General features: G+C 36.5%; 1 protein-coding gene across 3 annotated transcripts in view; it reads left to right on the forward strand.

The window, feature by feature from the left end:
- The window catches only part of banp.L (BTG3 associated nuclear protein L homeolog), a 221,218-nt gene that overhangs the window by 100,017 nt on the left and 104,272 nt on the right, over nt 1-16,929 (forward strand). For all 3 annotated transcript variants that reach the window (XM_018257989.2, XM_018257988.1, XM_041590205.1), the window contains one exon: nt 5,782-5,949. In XM_018257989.2, coding sequence (XP_018113478.1) covers nt 5,782-5,949 — 168 coding nt within the window. The remainder of the gene's footprint in view (nt 1-5,781; nt 5,950-16,929) is intronic.

Here is a 16,929-nt window from a genome sequence, read left to right on the forward strand (position 1 = left end):
TTAATTTCAAGTACATACCAATATATTAGTGTGAGAAACATATTTCTTATAAAATATATCACTATTAATCCTTCTAATGAATCAACTGTTGTTGGCTTTCATGTGGCATCCATAAAGTTTTTCAGCATTATATTGTAAAATATACAAAGATCAAGAACTATAAATATTAGGGTTTACTGCAGCTTAACAGCTTTAACTTTTTTCCCCTACATAAAATACCTAAAATGCAATATCCCATGACAAGGGTAGGCAGCCTGTGTTCCTTAATGCAACTAAAATCAGATGTTTGGAAACTCCCATTTTCAGGCCAGATAAATCAGTGAAAATAACTTGGCCATTTCTGTATAATCTTTAGTGCAGAGTTTCCTGTGGAGTTGGCACCTCTAGGGTATTTTTGGTGAATATTAATTCTGTATACTCCTTGAAACATGGTGTCTTTAATGGCAGATTTTGAGTATCTTTGTACAAGCTGCAGTAAACCTGAACCAGCGCTGATCTGTAATGATGGGACTGAACCCAAAACATCCAAAAGCCTCTGGTTTAGAAACAGGTATGGAACCTGGTGCTCAGAATGCTCAGGATAACATATCTTTCTGTAACTTGGATCTTCATACCTTAAAGGAGAACTAAACCCTTGATTAAAAAAACCCTACCCTACATAGACCCCCCTCCCTGCTCCCCCCAGCCTAGCTGTTACCCCTGGTAAATGCCCCTAACTCTTTACTTACCCCTCGGTGCACATTCAGGGCATCGGAGGTAACGGGGGCCATCTTCTTCTCTTTGGTAACCTTCAGGTCTTCCGGTGCTTAGGCAATTTCCTTCAATTTCGACGCATGCACAGTTGTCAAGAAACCGAAGACTGCTCCAACTGCGCATGCGCCGATACGACACTTCCGAAAAAAGAAAAACCTTGTTAGAAAGTTAGAAAACCATGTTTGGTGAGGATTGCTGCATTCATGTGACTCTTTCCTGAGGGACCTGCTTGTTCTTCGTTGTGATCCAATCATTGGACTGGGACCAAACAATCAAATCCGTATGATTTGGCCAATACCATGTACCTTAACATATGTAATTACTCTACAGCTGAAAATTGTTCTACACAGCTGATTTGTTTTCTGCTATATAAACATACAACTTTTGTCCTATTCAACTTTTGGGGCATCTACACATGAACATTTTGCCCTGAGTTTCCCACTGGTGGGATGTATGCGTTAACACAGCATGTTCTCTCCTATAGTGTTCATACTCGCTGCACTGCTACAACTGCCGAATGCAGATGGTACATGCCAGTTGTGATAAAACACTTTTATATTAATATAAATTATATTTTATGTTGCTATAGGTAACACTAATACAGCAGCAATGTTTTTTTTTCCTTTAAATAAATATATATCCTCCATCAAGATCTGCACCCCCTCCCTTCTATAGCAATATGGCGAGCTATATAGTGGTTTTATTTAATATGTGCACAAATCCATATTCAATGCTTCAATCTGGGAGTGCGCATTGAATATGGACTTCTTTCTGTGTAAATAGAGAGAGCGAAAGAGAGAGTTTTGTGTGTGTTTTGTACAAAGGACCATGTCAAGGATAGTTGCCAAAAGGGTGAGGAAGTTAGGGGAGGGGCTTTGGTTTCCCATACATTTTAAAAATCCTTGAGCAACAATTTACAGGGCAGGGCCTTGACTTAAGTTAGAGGTGATTCTGGGAAGCATGGCCCTTAAGTATGACATCTACAAAGCATGTAACGGTAGATGTTTTGCCAAACAATACCAGAGCCAAAAGCAGCAAAGTACATTTTCCATTAATATGCACATTTTTTTATTCCTTTATATCCAGTAGACGTTTATATTCTGTTTGTTTGAGAGATGTAACTCAGCTGTAAAATTATGGATGTTAAACTTGGATTAAAAATGTTCTCCTCCTCATAAACTATCTTTTTGTTTGCTTTCTAATTATGTTATGATCAATTTTGTAGCACAGTGAAGCATAGGAAGAAGACACTTTGCCAAGAACAATCTTCATCACAATATTAGTTTGCTTTTTCCATTTTTAGTATAATCTCTGCTTTATAAAGCTGAAATAAAAACAAAGTACTTAGACATACATTTGTTTTGCAGTCGCTATTAATGTTTCCCTTTTGTGACATTTTTAAGGTTTTACAAGTATCAATCATTAGATGCATATTTTGTTTGATATGATGCATTCATCCTTCAAATGGTAATGGAATATGTACTTTTTTTATCATGGCATAACTCATTGCTATATTTCCATCTCTGCTTATTTATTTACAATGGAAGGGGCACATATGTTTTGCCAAGACTGAATTTAACCTGAATTACTACATTATATTTCTTTTGTTTTATTTTGAAAATGTTCACGTTGACCTATAAAATTTAACTTTGGCAGGTCCAACTCTTATTGGACACGACCAGTGCATAATAGTTAGCCATATAAATTGGCATTTAAGGTTGGAACAGTACAAAGGGCAATAGTTAAGAGCTCAAGTCCCTATAGGGATAGACTAAACTTGGTTTTCAGTCTGGTCTGTACATGGCTTACTGGTCCATGCATTATACTGTAGTGTTGTCTGAAACAAGGAAACCCATCTACAATAATTGTGTGATCACATAGACATTATGCAGTGCCACCACATTGGCCAGATATGGGATGACTTTGACTTAGTTGGCCATCTTAAATATATTGCAATATATGGACAAACAATCCCTAGGGTAAGGCATTTTTTGTAGCTGTATGCACAAAATGTCTCACTGTCTTAAATATATTAATAATGGGTTGAGGACCTCTTGTATTTGTCTGTGTGTGTGTATACTGTATGTGTATATATATATATATATATATATATATATATATAATATTCCAATGAGTATCCACACTCCAAGGCCAATTTAGGTAAAAAAAAGGGGTGTGCGGTAATCTTATATACACCAATAGTTTCCAGACCAGCACTCCCTTTAGTGAAAAAATTTAATTTTTATTGTTGCATAGTATCAGTTTCCGACGTTTCGTTCCCAACGAGGGGACAGAAATGTTGGAAACTGATACTATGCAACAATAAAAATTTTATTTTTTTCACTAAAGGGAGTGCTGGTCTGGAAACTATTGGGGTATAGCTAATTTAGTCTTCTGCCACATACTACCACAAGCTTGTTCCATTGAAATAAAAGATGTGGCAAAATAGGGACAAAATAACATGTGCTGCATCTGCAGACTTTGTCCATTGAGTTTTTTCAAGAAGAAAAAAACGCTTGAAAATTACTGAATGGGCTTTGAGTTACTTGGACTTTAATTGAACTTTTTCTATTGCTTACTTAATTGCATTGGTGGTTACTACATTGAGGGGATGTGGAACTACACCTGTATATGTCACTTCCTGTAAAGCACTTTAAATTTGCATTTCCTATTGGTTGTTTCACACTTGACAAAGAGCCTCACAAGCTTGAAACATGTTGTGTGGCAATAAAAGCACTATTTATCAATTATTCTGTTGTGACGTGCCAAATTCTTGTACCACTTTTATATTGAATCCTGATTTTTGCACCCACGGCGGAGGTAGAATAGGAAGAATAGAGGCACAATACCATCTACCAAATTTCCAGGATTAACAGTCTCCCCTATAATTATTCCAATTTAATTAGGAACTTGTGACAGCCCTTGAACCTGTTGTAAAATATTAAAGTTTTTAATCCTCGTCTGGTGAGGCCTTACAAGGTTTTTAATGTTATATAGTTTTCCTTCTTATGTATGTTGTTCCATTTAATCTTTTCATTACCTATAGTAACCATCAATAAGTTAACAGAGGAGCTTTTTCCATGTATGAGCCTTGTATTCTAACACTTGAGTCTATTTAAACATGATCTGTTCCTTTCCCAGGCTCTGGTGGCTTTTCTCACTGTGTCTTGGAATAGATCCAGAGTAACTTAGAAAGAACAACATTAAACTATGTCTGTCAGTACAAAGGAATATAGATTTTGGATTGTCCGTAAAGTTTTGATGGGGGCGAGACAAGCTCTGCTCTCTGATGTGTAGCTGCTAAAGTTTCCAAAGATGATGATATTATAATGTACAGCAAAGCAAAATACATCTGTAATGTACTCTATTAAAATGTAAGCATGTGTTAACATTTGGCACGATTAGCTAGTTAAAAGCAAAAAAAAAAGGGTTAATGCAAATCAGAGCTTGCTTTAAATTCCAAGAAGTAACTGTTGGCCCACGATTTGGATTGGCTGGACATATATCTTGATTAGATGAGAACTGTATTTGTTTTGTTTGCAGAGATTGGGCATTTGACTGTTGACTTAGATTTCAGCTATCATGCTTGTAGAGTGTGTAAAATCGTAATGTCGAAAGCCTGTTTCATATAATATACAGTTAGAATCAGCTCTCATGGATCTTATGATTTCATCACTGGAAACTTAACGATAATTATGGGCCATTATGGGATTGTAACAAAAGATGATGTGGTGTGCAAATAAAATGTTTGATCCATTATGCATGGCAAAAAATGAACAGTTAAGAGCTGAAACATGCACAGCTAATCCTGAAATGTTATGGTCCATAAAGTATTTACATTTTGTGATCTGCGTTACCGCTGCTTAAGCTCTTCCCATTTATTTACTACCCTAAAGGGATTTGGGGGGTAATGTAATTACTTTACCCCTTTAATAAAATGCTTGTGACAAGTTTTTTTCCTAAAATCTTTGGCATAAAATTACCTTGACATTGTCCAACTAGCATTAATGGTCTCCAAAAATGTTACCTCACCTTTCCCAATTGTCTGCTTTTTTGATAGGATTTACACATAGTTTCTAGTTGTATTTATCAGCATATAGGGAGTTGGCAAAAAAATCTTCAGATATGGTTGGCTGGTGAGCACACAGTGGTATAAACGTGTCTTTATTTAAGTTTTATTGTTCTTGTTAGGAGGCAAGTCAAACATATAAACATTTAATAAGCTATCAAATGTATTCATTTTATGTTACCTTCCATTAATTAAATAAGAGCACAAATAAGGGTACAAAAATGTTAAAAGTATAGTGAATGGAAACTCAGTGGGCACTGTGAGTGGAAGTAACAAGACAGTTTATGGCAGCAAACATTGTGTATGTGTAGAAAAAAGTACACATTTATATGACCCAAGTAAACAAACAATGTAAAATATATCTGAAAAATACATTGTACCTCTTGGGCTTCATACCCAGTTCCTAAACCTGTTCCTTACAGTAAATGTGAAAACTCACATTAAAGAACAAGAGAGGATTAAGAGAGATTAAGCAAGTTTAAGTTAAAAACCGGATCCATTTATTTAAATGATTTTAACTTAATAAATTGGCTTGTAGGTGCTACCTCAAATAATTTTTTTGTATTTCTTTTTAAAAAATTTTAAAATTGAGAAGTTGGAGTTCCTACCTTACAGTCTATTGTTGTTTAGGCAGTTATGGACATGGCATCTTGATGCCCTGCACACTGGTTCTCCCAGATTTGGGTGTCTGAATGAAATCCCATTCCTGCACTTATTAATGACAACTATGGTACTTCCATGAATTTAATATTGTGTATTTTTGTCAAGAGCATGTTGGTGATAAAATCACATATATTGACAGTTCTAGCCAGTCTAAAACTTGATCTACTTGAGGTACATTTATCTGAATTTTGCGTAATAGATGTTTTACTTACAAGCTAGACAACTAAATATGTTCAGGTTCCTGTATGGGGATATTTTGTATAATGTCACATTTTCTTATTTCTTTTGCTTGGCAGGTCATCTTTTCCATACGTTTAGAATCACAGAGTCAGACTGGTATAGAATCAAGCAGAGCATCGATTCAAAATGTCGGACTGCCTGGCGTAGAAAACAGAGAGGTCAAAGTCTTGCAGTAAAAAGCTTTTCACGAAGAACACCTTCTTCCTCATCATATAGCACCACGGGTATTTTTTTTTTTTTTGCTCAGCTATAGAATATTCCATTACAGATTTGCAGGCCTTTCATTTCTCATAATAATATTTGAGATAAAAAAAACAACCAACAAACAGATGTTTTTTTATGCATTCACTTTGAGATCTTTGGAATACATTATTGCAGCAATTTATAAAAATACTGCCATTAATATTTATTGGGAAAGGAAGCACTGTACAGGGGTGATTCTAGCCCCTCTGCCGCTCTGAGGTGGTTGTTGCTTCAGACCCCCCCCTCCAAGCTTACCTTATTGGCACTGGAGGGGGTCCAGGGGGTCTGGAGAGTCCATGATGCTCCCCCCTTGCTCAGAAATTCAGCATTTAAGCAGGTAAAAGGGCAGCTGCATCTGAATGTCAGGCATTGATAGTCCTCTGCATTATTAAACTGTACAGAATTCAATCAGTATATCCCCAAGAAAAAATTAAGGAATAAAAATTGGCCTGATTTTTAATCTGCTACTAGCATATTGTTTCTCTTACTAATGGAAGAATAGTAGATTCCTCCTTAAAGGACATGTAAAACCTACATTTTCCTACCATGTATATAAGTTGGGCATATCTTCCAACCCCAAGCCACATCATTTGTACAGCACATACCCCCTCTATTTGCCTCTATTTGGGGTTGAGCTCTGTATTGGCTAAGCTGAACTGAGCGAGCAAAAAATAGGATCAGACAGCTGAGTTTCTGTGGGAACCAGCAATGCTATCTCTTCATTGGCTGTTAGACTGGAGGCTGTGTTTAGTGATCTAAGCTGAGAAGAACTGAGCATGCTCATGAACCAACAGCCAAAGTAAATTCCTGTGGGAGGGGCAGAGTGGGATAGAGAGTAGAAGGAATTCTAAGTGATTAAGGAAATGTTGCAGCCTTACTCTGTGGCAGTTATCTAAAGATTTTAAAGTGGCTGTTCACTGATTACACTTTTGTTGGGAGGGGTTACATGTCCTTTAACTCAACCTAACTTGCAAGTCATTGGTGTTCCAAGTATGTGCAGAACATTGAGAGACAGGAAGGTTCTATCAGATCAGGCAGCGGATTTCTCCAGGACAGCTATAAGGTAAAACTTATATCTTGAGTTTTATATTTATTATTATTTGGACAGGCTGAACTCATAGAGCACTGTTTACATAATGTCAAATGCTAGGCCTGCTTGGTTTTAAGAACCCTAAAACTATAGCTTAAAAAAAAATTCAGGAGGATGAGGGGTTATAAGGAGAGACGCCCATTGTCAAAATGTCAAACTCAAGAGTCATATTAAAACAAATATTTCAACCTTGTACTTGATAATACCAAACATCCTAGGTCCCAAGCATATAGATCCCATACTTGTTCCATAAAAATGGACAAACAAAAGAACCAAGATGATATCCAAATATGCCTCGGCCTGAATAAGTTAGTATGAAATTAATAAAACCTTTTTTGATATCCAACAACTGGGCGCTAGAAATCAATTGAAAATGCATATGCAAAGAGTAACAATAAAAGTGGATAAACCAAAAGGTAGCCCCACAAGACATTTGTATCTGTTTTATAAAAATAAACACCTAACTACATATTACCCTTTAATGAGGTACACTGCAATAGGCTAATTCAAAATGTAAATGCCCATAATAAATAAAAAAAATTAAATGCATTATTTATCTAAAATGTCCTGTCCCTAAGAACAAAATAGAACAATTTCTCTAATTATAAATGTTTAATTAATTAAAAAGAACTTAAATGCAGGTTGAGCAAAACAAAGGTGTTATTAGAAACTGCTTGTAAGAAAAATATTGGATTTTGGAGTATTGCAAGGGGCATTGCTGATTGTCACTTGTATTGTTAAATAACTGTACGGTTTATATTAAAAACAGCATTTTGGATTGTAGCCTGGATAAAGGGGAAGCAGAATATGCTTGCGCTGGGCTTTTGGCCACTTGCTAAAACTAACCACGGTATCTTCTACGAAGAAGGCCAAAATCTGATTTCAATGGAAAAATTCAGTTCTCCAAATGTGACTCAATCCAGAGTGTCTCAAATAAAAATAAATAAGTAAAATATAATAATTATAACCATCTTCTCTTTTATATCGTTTTTAGTTGAGGAAAAAGGAATATAATGTGTACATGTAAGCAGTTCTGTCTTATACTGTCTGATTGTAGTACTTAAGTAGAAATAGTAACTTCCTAAGTTAGGTTGAAAAAAAAAAAGATATGTCCATCAAGTTCAACCTTTTAAATCTATATATAACCTGCCTAACTGCTAATTGATCCAGATGAAGACAAAAAACCCAATCTGAAGTCTCTCCAATTTGCCACAGTGGGGGAAAAAATTCCTTCCTGATTCCTTCAGACCAGTCCCTGAATCGACTAGTTCTATAAGCTATCTTTGAAAACCCTGTATTCCCTCTTTTGCTAAAAAGCCATCCAACCCCTTCTTAAAGCTATCTAATGTATCAGCCAGTTTGACTGATTCAGAGAGAGAATTTTACATCTTGACAGTTCTCACTTTAAAAAACCCCTTCCGAATATTCAGCGGCAACCTTCTTTCTTCTAATCGGAATGGGTGCCCTCTTGTCAGCTGGAAGGACCTACTGGTAAATAAAGCATTAGAGACGTTATTGTACGATCCCTTTATATATTTATAGATAGTTATCATATCCGCCCTTAAACATCTTTTCTCCCACGTGAACAAACCCAACTTGGCGAATCTTTTCTCATAGCTGAAATTTTCCTTACCTTTCACCAGCATAGTTGCCCTTTTCTGGACCCTCTCTATTTCAATAATGTTCCGTTTGAGTCCTGGAGATGAAAACTGCAGGCATATTCTAGATGGTGCCTTACCAGCCCTCTGTACAGTGAAAGAATAGCCCATTCCTCCCACAAATCTATTCCCCCTTTTAATACAGCTCAAGACCTTGTTTGCCCTTGATGACACTGGCTGGCATTGCTTGCTACAGCCAAGTTTATTATCTACAAGGACTGCAAGATCATTTTTCCATTATGGATTTGCTTAGTTCAGTCCCATTAAGGGTATAAGTGGCTTGCATATTTTTACATCTCAGGTGTATGACTTTACATTTATCAACATTGAATTTCATCTTCCACTTAGCTGTCCAGATTGCCAGCTTGTCAAGATCCTGTTGCAAGGATGTTGCATTCTGGATGGAATTATTTGGGCTGCATATAAGTCATTAACTACATAAGTCATTAACGAACAGGTTAAATAAAAGTGGGCCCAATACAGAGCCCTGAGGGACCCCACTAAGAACTTTACTCCAAGTAGAGAATGTACTCTTAACAACCACCCTCTACATCCGATCATGTAGCCAGTTTGCACAGTTTCCTATGTGCAAACGACTTAATTTAGCCCAACAGACCTTAGTTTAGAAAGCAGTCGTTTGTGGGGCACTGTATCAAATTCTCTGGTAAAATCCAAATAGATCACATATATTCCTCCCTCGTTGTCCAGCATCTTACTTTCCTCATCATAAAAATCAAAACCAAATCAAATTTGTCTGACATGACCTATCCTTCATAAAGCCATACGTATATGCCATTCACTAGAACAACATTTTGAATCCGATAACAAGCCTTCAAATAATTAGCCCACCACAGATGTTGGCAAACTTACTGGCCTATAATTGTCAGGCTGAGATCGTAATCAGTTTTTAAATATAGGAATGACATCAGCTTTCCTGCAATCCATAGGTACCATACCAGATGAAACCGAGTCAAGCCTAGCCTTGAAACCTTGTTCACATTAATTTTTAGTAAAACTTTATGAACCATTTCCTGAGCCAGCCACAGACTAGATTAAGCTAAACCAACAGTGCAACTACGAGGTAGGCTGGGTGACACCTCTATTGTATACACTGAAGAAAAGATCTGATTTAACACAATTGCCTTTTCTCTATCCGTTACAACCATACTCGTACCATTATTTAAAGGAGCCACACTTTCAACCCACGTCTTTTTACTATTAATATACTTAAAAAAACTTTTTGGGGTTAGTCTTAACCCGTGCTGCGTCGCGCCCCTCATTTCCAATCTTTGCCTTCTGGATTGCTGATTTACAATATTTAGCGTTTATATTTGTTAAATGCAGCTTCTGTCCCCACAGACTTGTAGTTTCTAAATGCTTTTCTCTTCTTTCCAATTAACTTCTTTACTTCTATATTAGGCCACATAGGGAGTTTCTTGGTGCTTATACATTTACTTCTTAAGGGAAAAAATAGTAACGATTTAATATCATTTTAAATGACAACCATTAATGTTCTGTATTTTTAGCAGAAAACATAATGCCTCAAGCTATGCTCTGCAGGGCAGCTCTTAAGTTGCTAAAATAAGCTTTTCTGAAATTCAGGGTTTTTGTTGCCCTAGAGTTTTTTGTACCAGACATTAAATGAGATCATATTATGGTCACTATTACCCAGGGGTTTAATTACTTGCACATTTGCCCATGTTCTGGGTCATTAGAGATCACTAGATCCAGTATAGCATTTTTTTTCATGTCAGTATAGCATTTTTTTCATGTCATAAAATTGTCATGCAACTTGTTCCCATTAACTGTCCTGGCAGTACTGTACTGTACTGTTATATTTGCATCAGGAGCTTAGCCCCCTCTTGTTCACTTACATTAGATGATCTATAGCATACTCCTACAGTGAAAGGCATACTGTCATATTTAAAATGCATCAGTAAGTAGTGCTGCTCTAGCAAACTTCTGCACTGAAATCCATTTTTCAAAAAAACTATTTTAATTTTTTTTTTTTAGATTTAATTTTGAAATCTGACATATTGTCAGTTTCCCAGGTGCATCCAGTCATGTGACTTGTGCTCTGATAAACTTTAGTCACTCTTTACTACTGTGCTGCAAGTTGGAGTGAAATCACCCTCCTCCCTTCCCCCATCAGCAGAACAACGGGAAGGTAACCAGATAGGAGCTTCATGGTAGATATAAGAACAGCACTCAGTAGTAAAAATCTATGTTCTTCTACAACTCCTTCTGTTACATTGAGTAGGTGAAACAATAGCCTGTCAGAAAGTAGTTCCATAGTGCAGCACTGGCTCTTTCTGAAAGCACATGACCAGGCAATTTGAGCTGAGAGGGCTGCATACACACCAGTATTACAACTAAAAAAATATACTTGTGTAAGGAATGAAATCTTACAGTGGTGTGAAAAACTATTTGCCCCCTTCCTGATTTCTTATTCTTTTGCATGTTTGTCACACTTAAATGTTTATGCTCATCAAAAACCGTTAACTATTAGTCAAAGATAACATAATTGAACACAAAATGCAGTTTTTAAATGAAGGTTTACGTTATTAAGGGAGAAAAAAAACTCCAAATCTACATGGGCCTGTGTGAAAAAGTGATTGCCCCCCTTGTTAAAAAATAACTTAACTGTGGTTTATCACACCTGAGTTCAATTTCAAAGGTTATAAAGCCATTTCTAAAGCTTTGGGACTCCAGCGAACCACAGTGAGAGCCATTATCCACAAATGGCAAAAACATGGAACGGTGGTGAACCTTCCCAGTAGTGGCCGGCCAAAATTACCCCAAGAGCGCAGAGAAAACTCATCCAAGAGGCCACAAAAGACCCCAGGACAACATCTAAAGAACTGCAGGCCTCACTTGCCTCAATTAAGGTCAGTGTTCACGACTCCACCATAAGAAAGAGACTGGGCAAATATACCTTGTGGACCGACGAGACAAAAATTGAACTTTTTGGAAGGTGCGCGTCCCGTTACATCTGGCGTAAAAGTAACACAGCATTTCAGAAAAAGAACATCATACCAACATTAAAATATCGTGGTGGTAGTGTGATGGTCTGGGGTTGTTTTGCTGCTTCAGGACCTGGAAGACTTGCTGTGATAGATGGAACCATGAATTCTACTGTCTACCAAAAAATCCTGAAGGAGAATGTCCGGCCATCTGTTCGTCAACTCAAGCTGAAGCGGTCTTGGGTGCTGCAGCAGGACAATGACCCAAAACACACCAGCAAATCCACCTCTGAATGGCTGAAGAAAAACAAAATGAAGACTTTGGAGTGGCCTAGTCAAAGTCCTGACCTGAATCCTATTGAGATGTTGTGGCATGACCTTAAAAAGGCGGTTCATGCTAGAAAACCCTCAAATAAAGCTGAATTACAACAATTCTGCAAAGATGAGTGGGCCAAAATTCCTCCAGAGCGCTGTAAAAGACTCGCTGCAAGTTATCGCAAACGCTTGATTGCAGTTATTGCTGCTAAGGGTGGCCCAACCAGTTATTAGGTTCAGGGGGCAATTACTTTTTCACACAGGTTTGGATTTCTTTTCTCCCTAAATAATAAAAACCCTCATTTAAAAACTGCATTTTGTGTTTACTTGTGTTATCTTTGACTAATCTTTGATTAATAGTTAAATGTGTTTGATGATCAGAAACATTTTATGTGACAAACATGCAAAAGAATAAGAAATCAGGAAGGGGGCAAATAATTTTTCACACCACTGTATATGTTTTTTTATCATCACCTACTCCTTTTTATTCGCGTTTAAACCCTGCCTAACATACAGACATACCCCTCCTCATTTTCTATTGCCTCTGTCCCTCTGAAACAAAGTATAGCCTCTGTTATTAACTGCCCAATCATATGACTCATTCAGCAAGGTTTCGGCAAAACCAATCAGGTCATATTTTCCTTAAATGTCAAAGTTTGCCAATGTGTAATATACAGTGATGGTATACTGTCCAAAATTTTAAACCATTATTTGGGACACAGTTCTGCAGTTTTGGAACATCTGGTCTAACAAAGGGCATTTTCAAGCTATGATCTGTGCCCAGTGGGGTGTTAATAGGACTTTACTAGGATGTTCAAACTTTTGTATATATACCCAATTACTTTTTACCAATGTTTTTTTAAATATAATGTAACTGTGCGTTTACACTTGCAAATATGTTTCTGATTTCTGCAATAGTTGATATTTCTAACTTACTATATTAACTAAACATCTAATTTGGGAGGGGTTGCCCAAACTTTTTCTATCAGCTGTAGCTCAAGATGTATGTGAAATAGAGAGCCCCATTATACCACCTTTATGTGCATTGGTCATAAAAAATTTAGTTGTGCTACATTTGTAATTATGCCGTCATATATTCAAAGAAAGCCATATCAAAAGGATATGGGCACAGGAATACAGCAGTTCTACAACTAGTGTTTTTACAAATACAAGCCGACGTGATCTTTGCAGTAATGCATTTTTTTAACCCTTGTACCCCAGTATTTTGTTTGTTGCTACATATAAACAACTGGTTAAAGAGATACTCACACCAGAAATGAAACTCTTTTTTTTTACATCTGTCATAATATTCAGTTTGAAAGCTTCTTATAATTTTGCCATAAAGTATTTGCAGGATGCTTTTACATCACCTGTCTGATGCCCCATGTTACTCTATGAGGGGCTGCCATATTTGTGCAGCAGGAGTCCATTAGCATTAGAAACTTTAACTGACAGATTGAGATGGGACAGTCAGGTTGGCAAAACAGTCAGTTTTAGAAACTTCAACTAAAATTACTTACAAAAACAAACATCTCAGCAAAAAACGATCAACATGACCTATAGGTAACTTTTAATGTACATTCATATTTTAAAAAGTAGTTTTTTAGTGTCAGTATCACTTTAAGCACTTTTGATGTACGTCTGTGAAATTATTTAGCAAGAAATAGGTGTACTTTATTTGGATCCTGCTGTGCCGCAGACATAATATATGTTGTGTATTCTCTGGGATGTTTTGGATCAGGCTGAGCACTAACTCACTGTTCCATGGTGGTTGTAAATCCTCTTTATGCTTCCCCAGGGGTTATTTGCAGCATCAGCAGCTTTATTCCCTGTCCAATATCTGATGAGTCGCCATAGCAAACCGTCATTTAAAACCTCCACCTCCCAGTTGGTTCCATGTGTTTATTCACACTGAACATTGCATTTGCATCCATGTACTATTTTACCGCATATGCAGCTAATATCCTTGCATTAAGCCCCTCTTCTGCTGTGCAGAATGGGAAAACCATATTAAACTGCAAATTGGTTTCACAGCTGCACCATTTTGAATGGGCAAAGCAAGCAGAACGGCAAATGCTTGCAATGTAAAATGCTACATTTTAGCATATACAGAGTGAAAATGTCCACCAAATGAAAAAGCCGTCAAGATTCACAAGGGCTAACTTAGTGACTATCTGTTAATGATTTGTACATTTTCTTTACTGTCAGTAAAGTAAATCAATTATTTTAAAATTTGGCTTGCAAAACAGTTGTCAAAATCCTTTCTGATTGAGTGTGATTTGCAGTGGGGAGTAATGATTCAAATGGCTGAGAATTCAGTCAGAAAATGGTGTTGAAAACCTGTTGTGTGACATTACTCTTAGAGGCACATTCATCAGAAAATGTGGAAACTTCCAAATTACATATCAAACCATGGAGTTAAGTACGGATTACGACATGCTTGATTGCTTTATGAAATACTTCTCATCGACTTCTATGGTTTTGATTATGTAAACATGATGAAAAATATGATTTTTAATAAATCGACCCCTTGGTCTGGCCGTGGCTTATTATAATTGGTAGAGAAGTTTACACAGTATGGCAAAATTAATGAACCAAAACCAATACTTTATATGCAGTATGTAATATAAGCAGCCTACAGCATTCATATCCACAATTCATTTTCCGAGTGTTACTCGTACAATTCAAATGTATTGCTATGTTTTTTTCACTCCAACTTTTTCAAGAAGAATTATTGATAAATAAGTTGAATTTGTGGATGGGAGTTTGCTCGACTTTGTTTTAATTAAAACAATTTGATTAATTTGAGGACATGACCACCAAAATGTTGCTATGTAGGATAAAGCAGAAGCCATATTCTTTTGGAATACCTGTTACCTTCTACCTCTAGGGAGATAGACATATAGATATATATACATATATATAATCTGAAAGTAGTGGATGAATACAGATTCTTCTGTACATGCAGCCACATTATTATTTTTATTTTATAGAAAAAAAAACCCAGAACGATCATTTGTATTTCATTTTTACATGATTTTATTTAATAGCTTTTAGGTGTGTTGATCCAAATTACAAAACTTCCCAGGTCCCAAACATTACAGAGATTAGATTCTATGTCTGTACTTCATGCTTGAGATTTGGGATTCAAAAATCACTTTATCTTTGTTATCTGACTTGAATAGACTAGATCTGTAAAGCAATATCATATTAGTCTCGTGAATCTCCTCATTTTAAAGTGTATCTGTGGATAAGGGCAAAACTTCCTGTTTTTTTGAGTTCAAGCATTGCATATATCAACTGAAAAGGCCAAGGTGAATGACCATATTTGACTCAGTATGGTGGCTGGATAATAAATAAAAGATGTCTATCATATGCCCTGATGACTGACTCATAGCATCTTGTGTTAATCTACTGTCTTATTTATCATCTTGAGGTCAAGGCTATTTTCTACTTAAAAAGGTTAATGCACGTCTTACCATTCATTAGAGAATTTTATTACCTTTCAGCTCCATTTAGAGCTGAATAAAAAGCAACAGATAAAACCAGAATTGGCATGTACAAATGCTGGCTATTAGTTAGAAAAGATTGGTACAATATGTTTTCAGCTTTTGATTGGCAAGAGTTTGTTCGTAATATTTTGTTCTACACATTTGACCTGTCAAGCCACATTAGAGTTGCAATTCCGTTTACTCAGAAAAAGAAACTTATTTTCTGTGTAACGTTACCGTGTTGTTTTGTTGGGCCAGTTTTAGAGGTGGCTTCAACTCAACTCCGCACTGTTAAAACAAACCAAAAACTTTTCCAAATCAAAAAATCTCATATTTAGTTGTCATTAGAAGTAAAAGTTCAACACATAAACCAATGATACATGTAACATTGCTGCTTACTGGATGCCTACACAGGAAAGGTGCAAAGCAAACCAAAATCGAAATGTTGATTTCACAGTGACATGCTTCTCGCACAGAGCCATTGGAACAGATTGTTGAGATCACAAAGAAGTTGCGTTGCAGAATTTCCTCTGGCACATTGAGCTGGAAACATCACACTTGATTGTGCAATGGATTTTTAGCTCCACAGTCAGTGTTGTTTTCAGTCAGCCAGCTTTTAATCTCCACAGCATATGCTTTCTGTTTTCAATTTTGCTTCTCAAGGGCTGTGCGTCTGGGCTTGTCAGTATAAGTTAGATGTTCATCCCTTCTTACATTGAGTAGCACTAGCAGTAAATGTCTGTGTGCATCTATTGTGTAACAACATTTTGCCTCACACTTTCAAAAATGTCCCATATTTGGCCAAGAAATGAAATATGAACACTTAAGTAAAAATGGGCTATTGTGCCAAAGCTTTACTGCAATTTATATAGCAAATTGCTTTGAATTTTTTGCTGTTCTCCTGAGGGTTGTTGGATACTGCTCAAGGCAACAGAATTAGCGACCCCATTGTCCATAAGGGACAGGAGTAGTTCATCCATAAGTGCAGTGATTAAGTAATATTTGTCAGTGCTTGTGAATCAAAGGATTTCAGTGAAATACATTTGCAAGCACTGTTAATGGTTTCCCTTGGGCTGTCTCTGCTCATTAGCTATTTTGTGGTAAGTGATGGATCACTAAAAAATGCAAGTATCCACAGAAATATAAGAATCTAATGTTAATGCAGTGCATAATTCACCATACCCTGTATAACAGGACATTGCAAACCAATTTCCTTAGTAATAGATCCCATACCTTTACCATGTGAAGTTTTTTGCCATCCATATGACACACTCTAGTGTAGACCATCAAAGTGGAGCAGGAAATTTAATATGAACCAAATGTTTAATAGGAACATATCCGTTTTGCATGGTTTCAAGTTTATAGTTTTACATTACAACTAAATCCCACAAAAACAGTTAGTATAATGTAATATACATGGGTCAGAAGTAGGGTTCTGGGAAGA

The sequence above is a fragment of the Xenopus laevis genome, chromosome 4L (genome assembly GCF_017654675.1).
Source record: "Xenopus laevis strain J_2021 chromosome 4L, Xenopus_laevis_v10.1, whole genome shotgun sequence".
Classification (NCBI taxonomy): Eukaryota; Metazoa; Chordata; class Amphibia; order Anura; family Pipidae; genus Xenopus; species Xenopus laevis.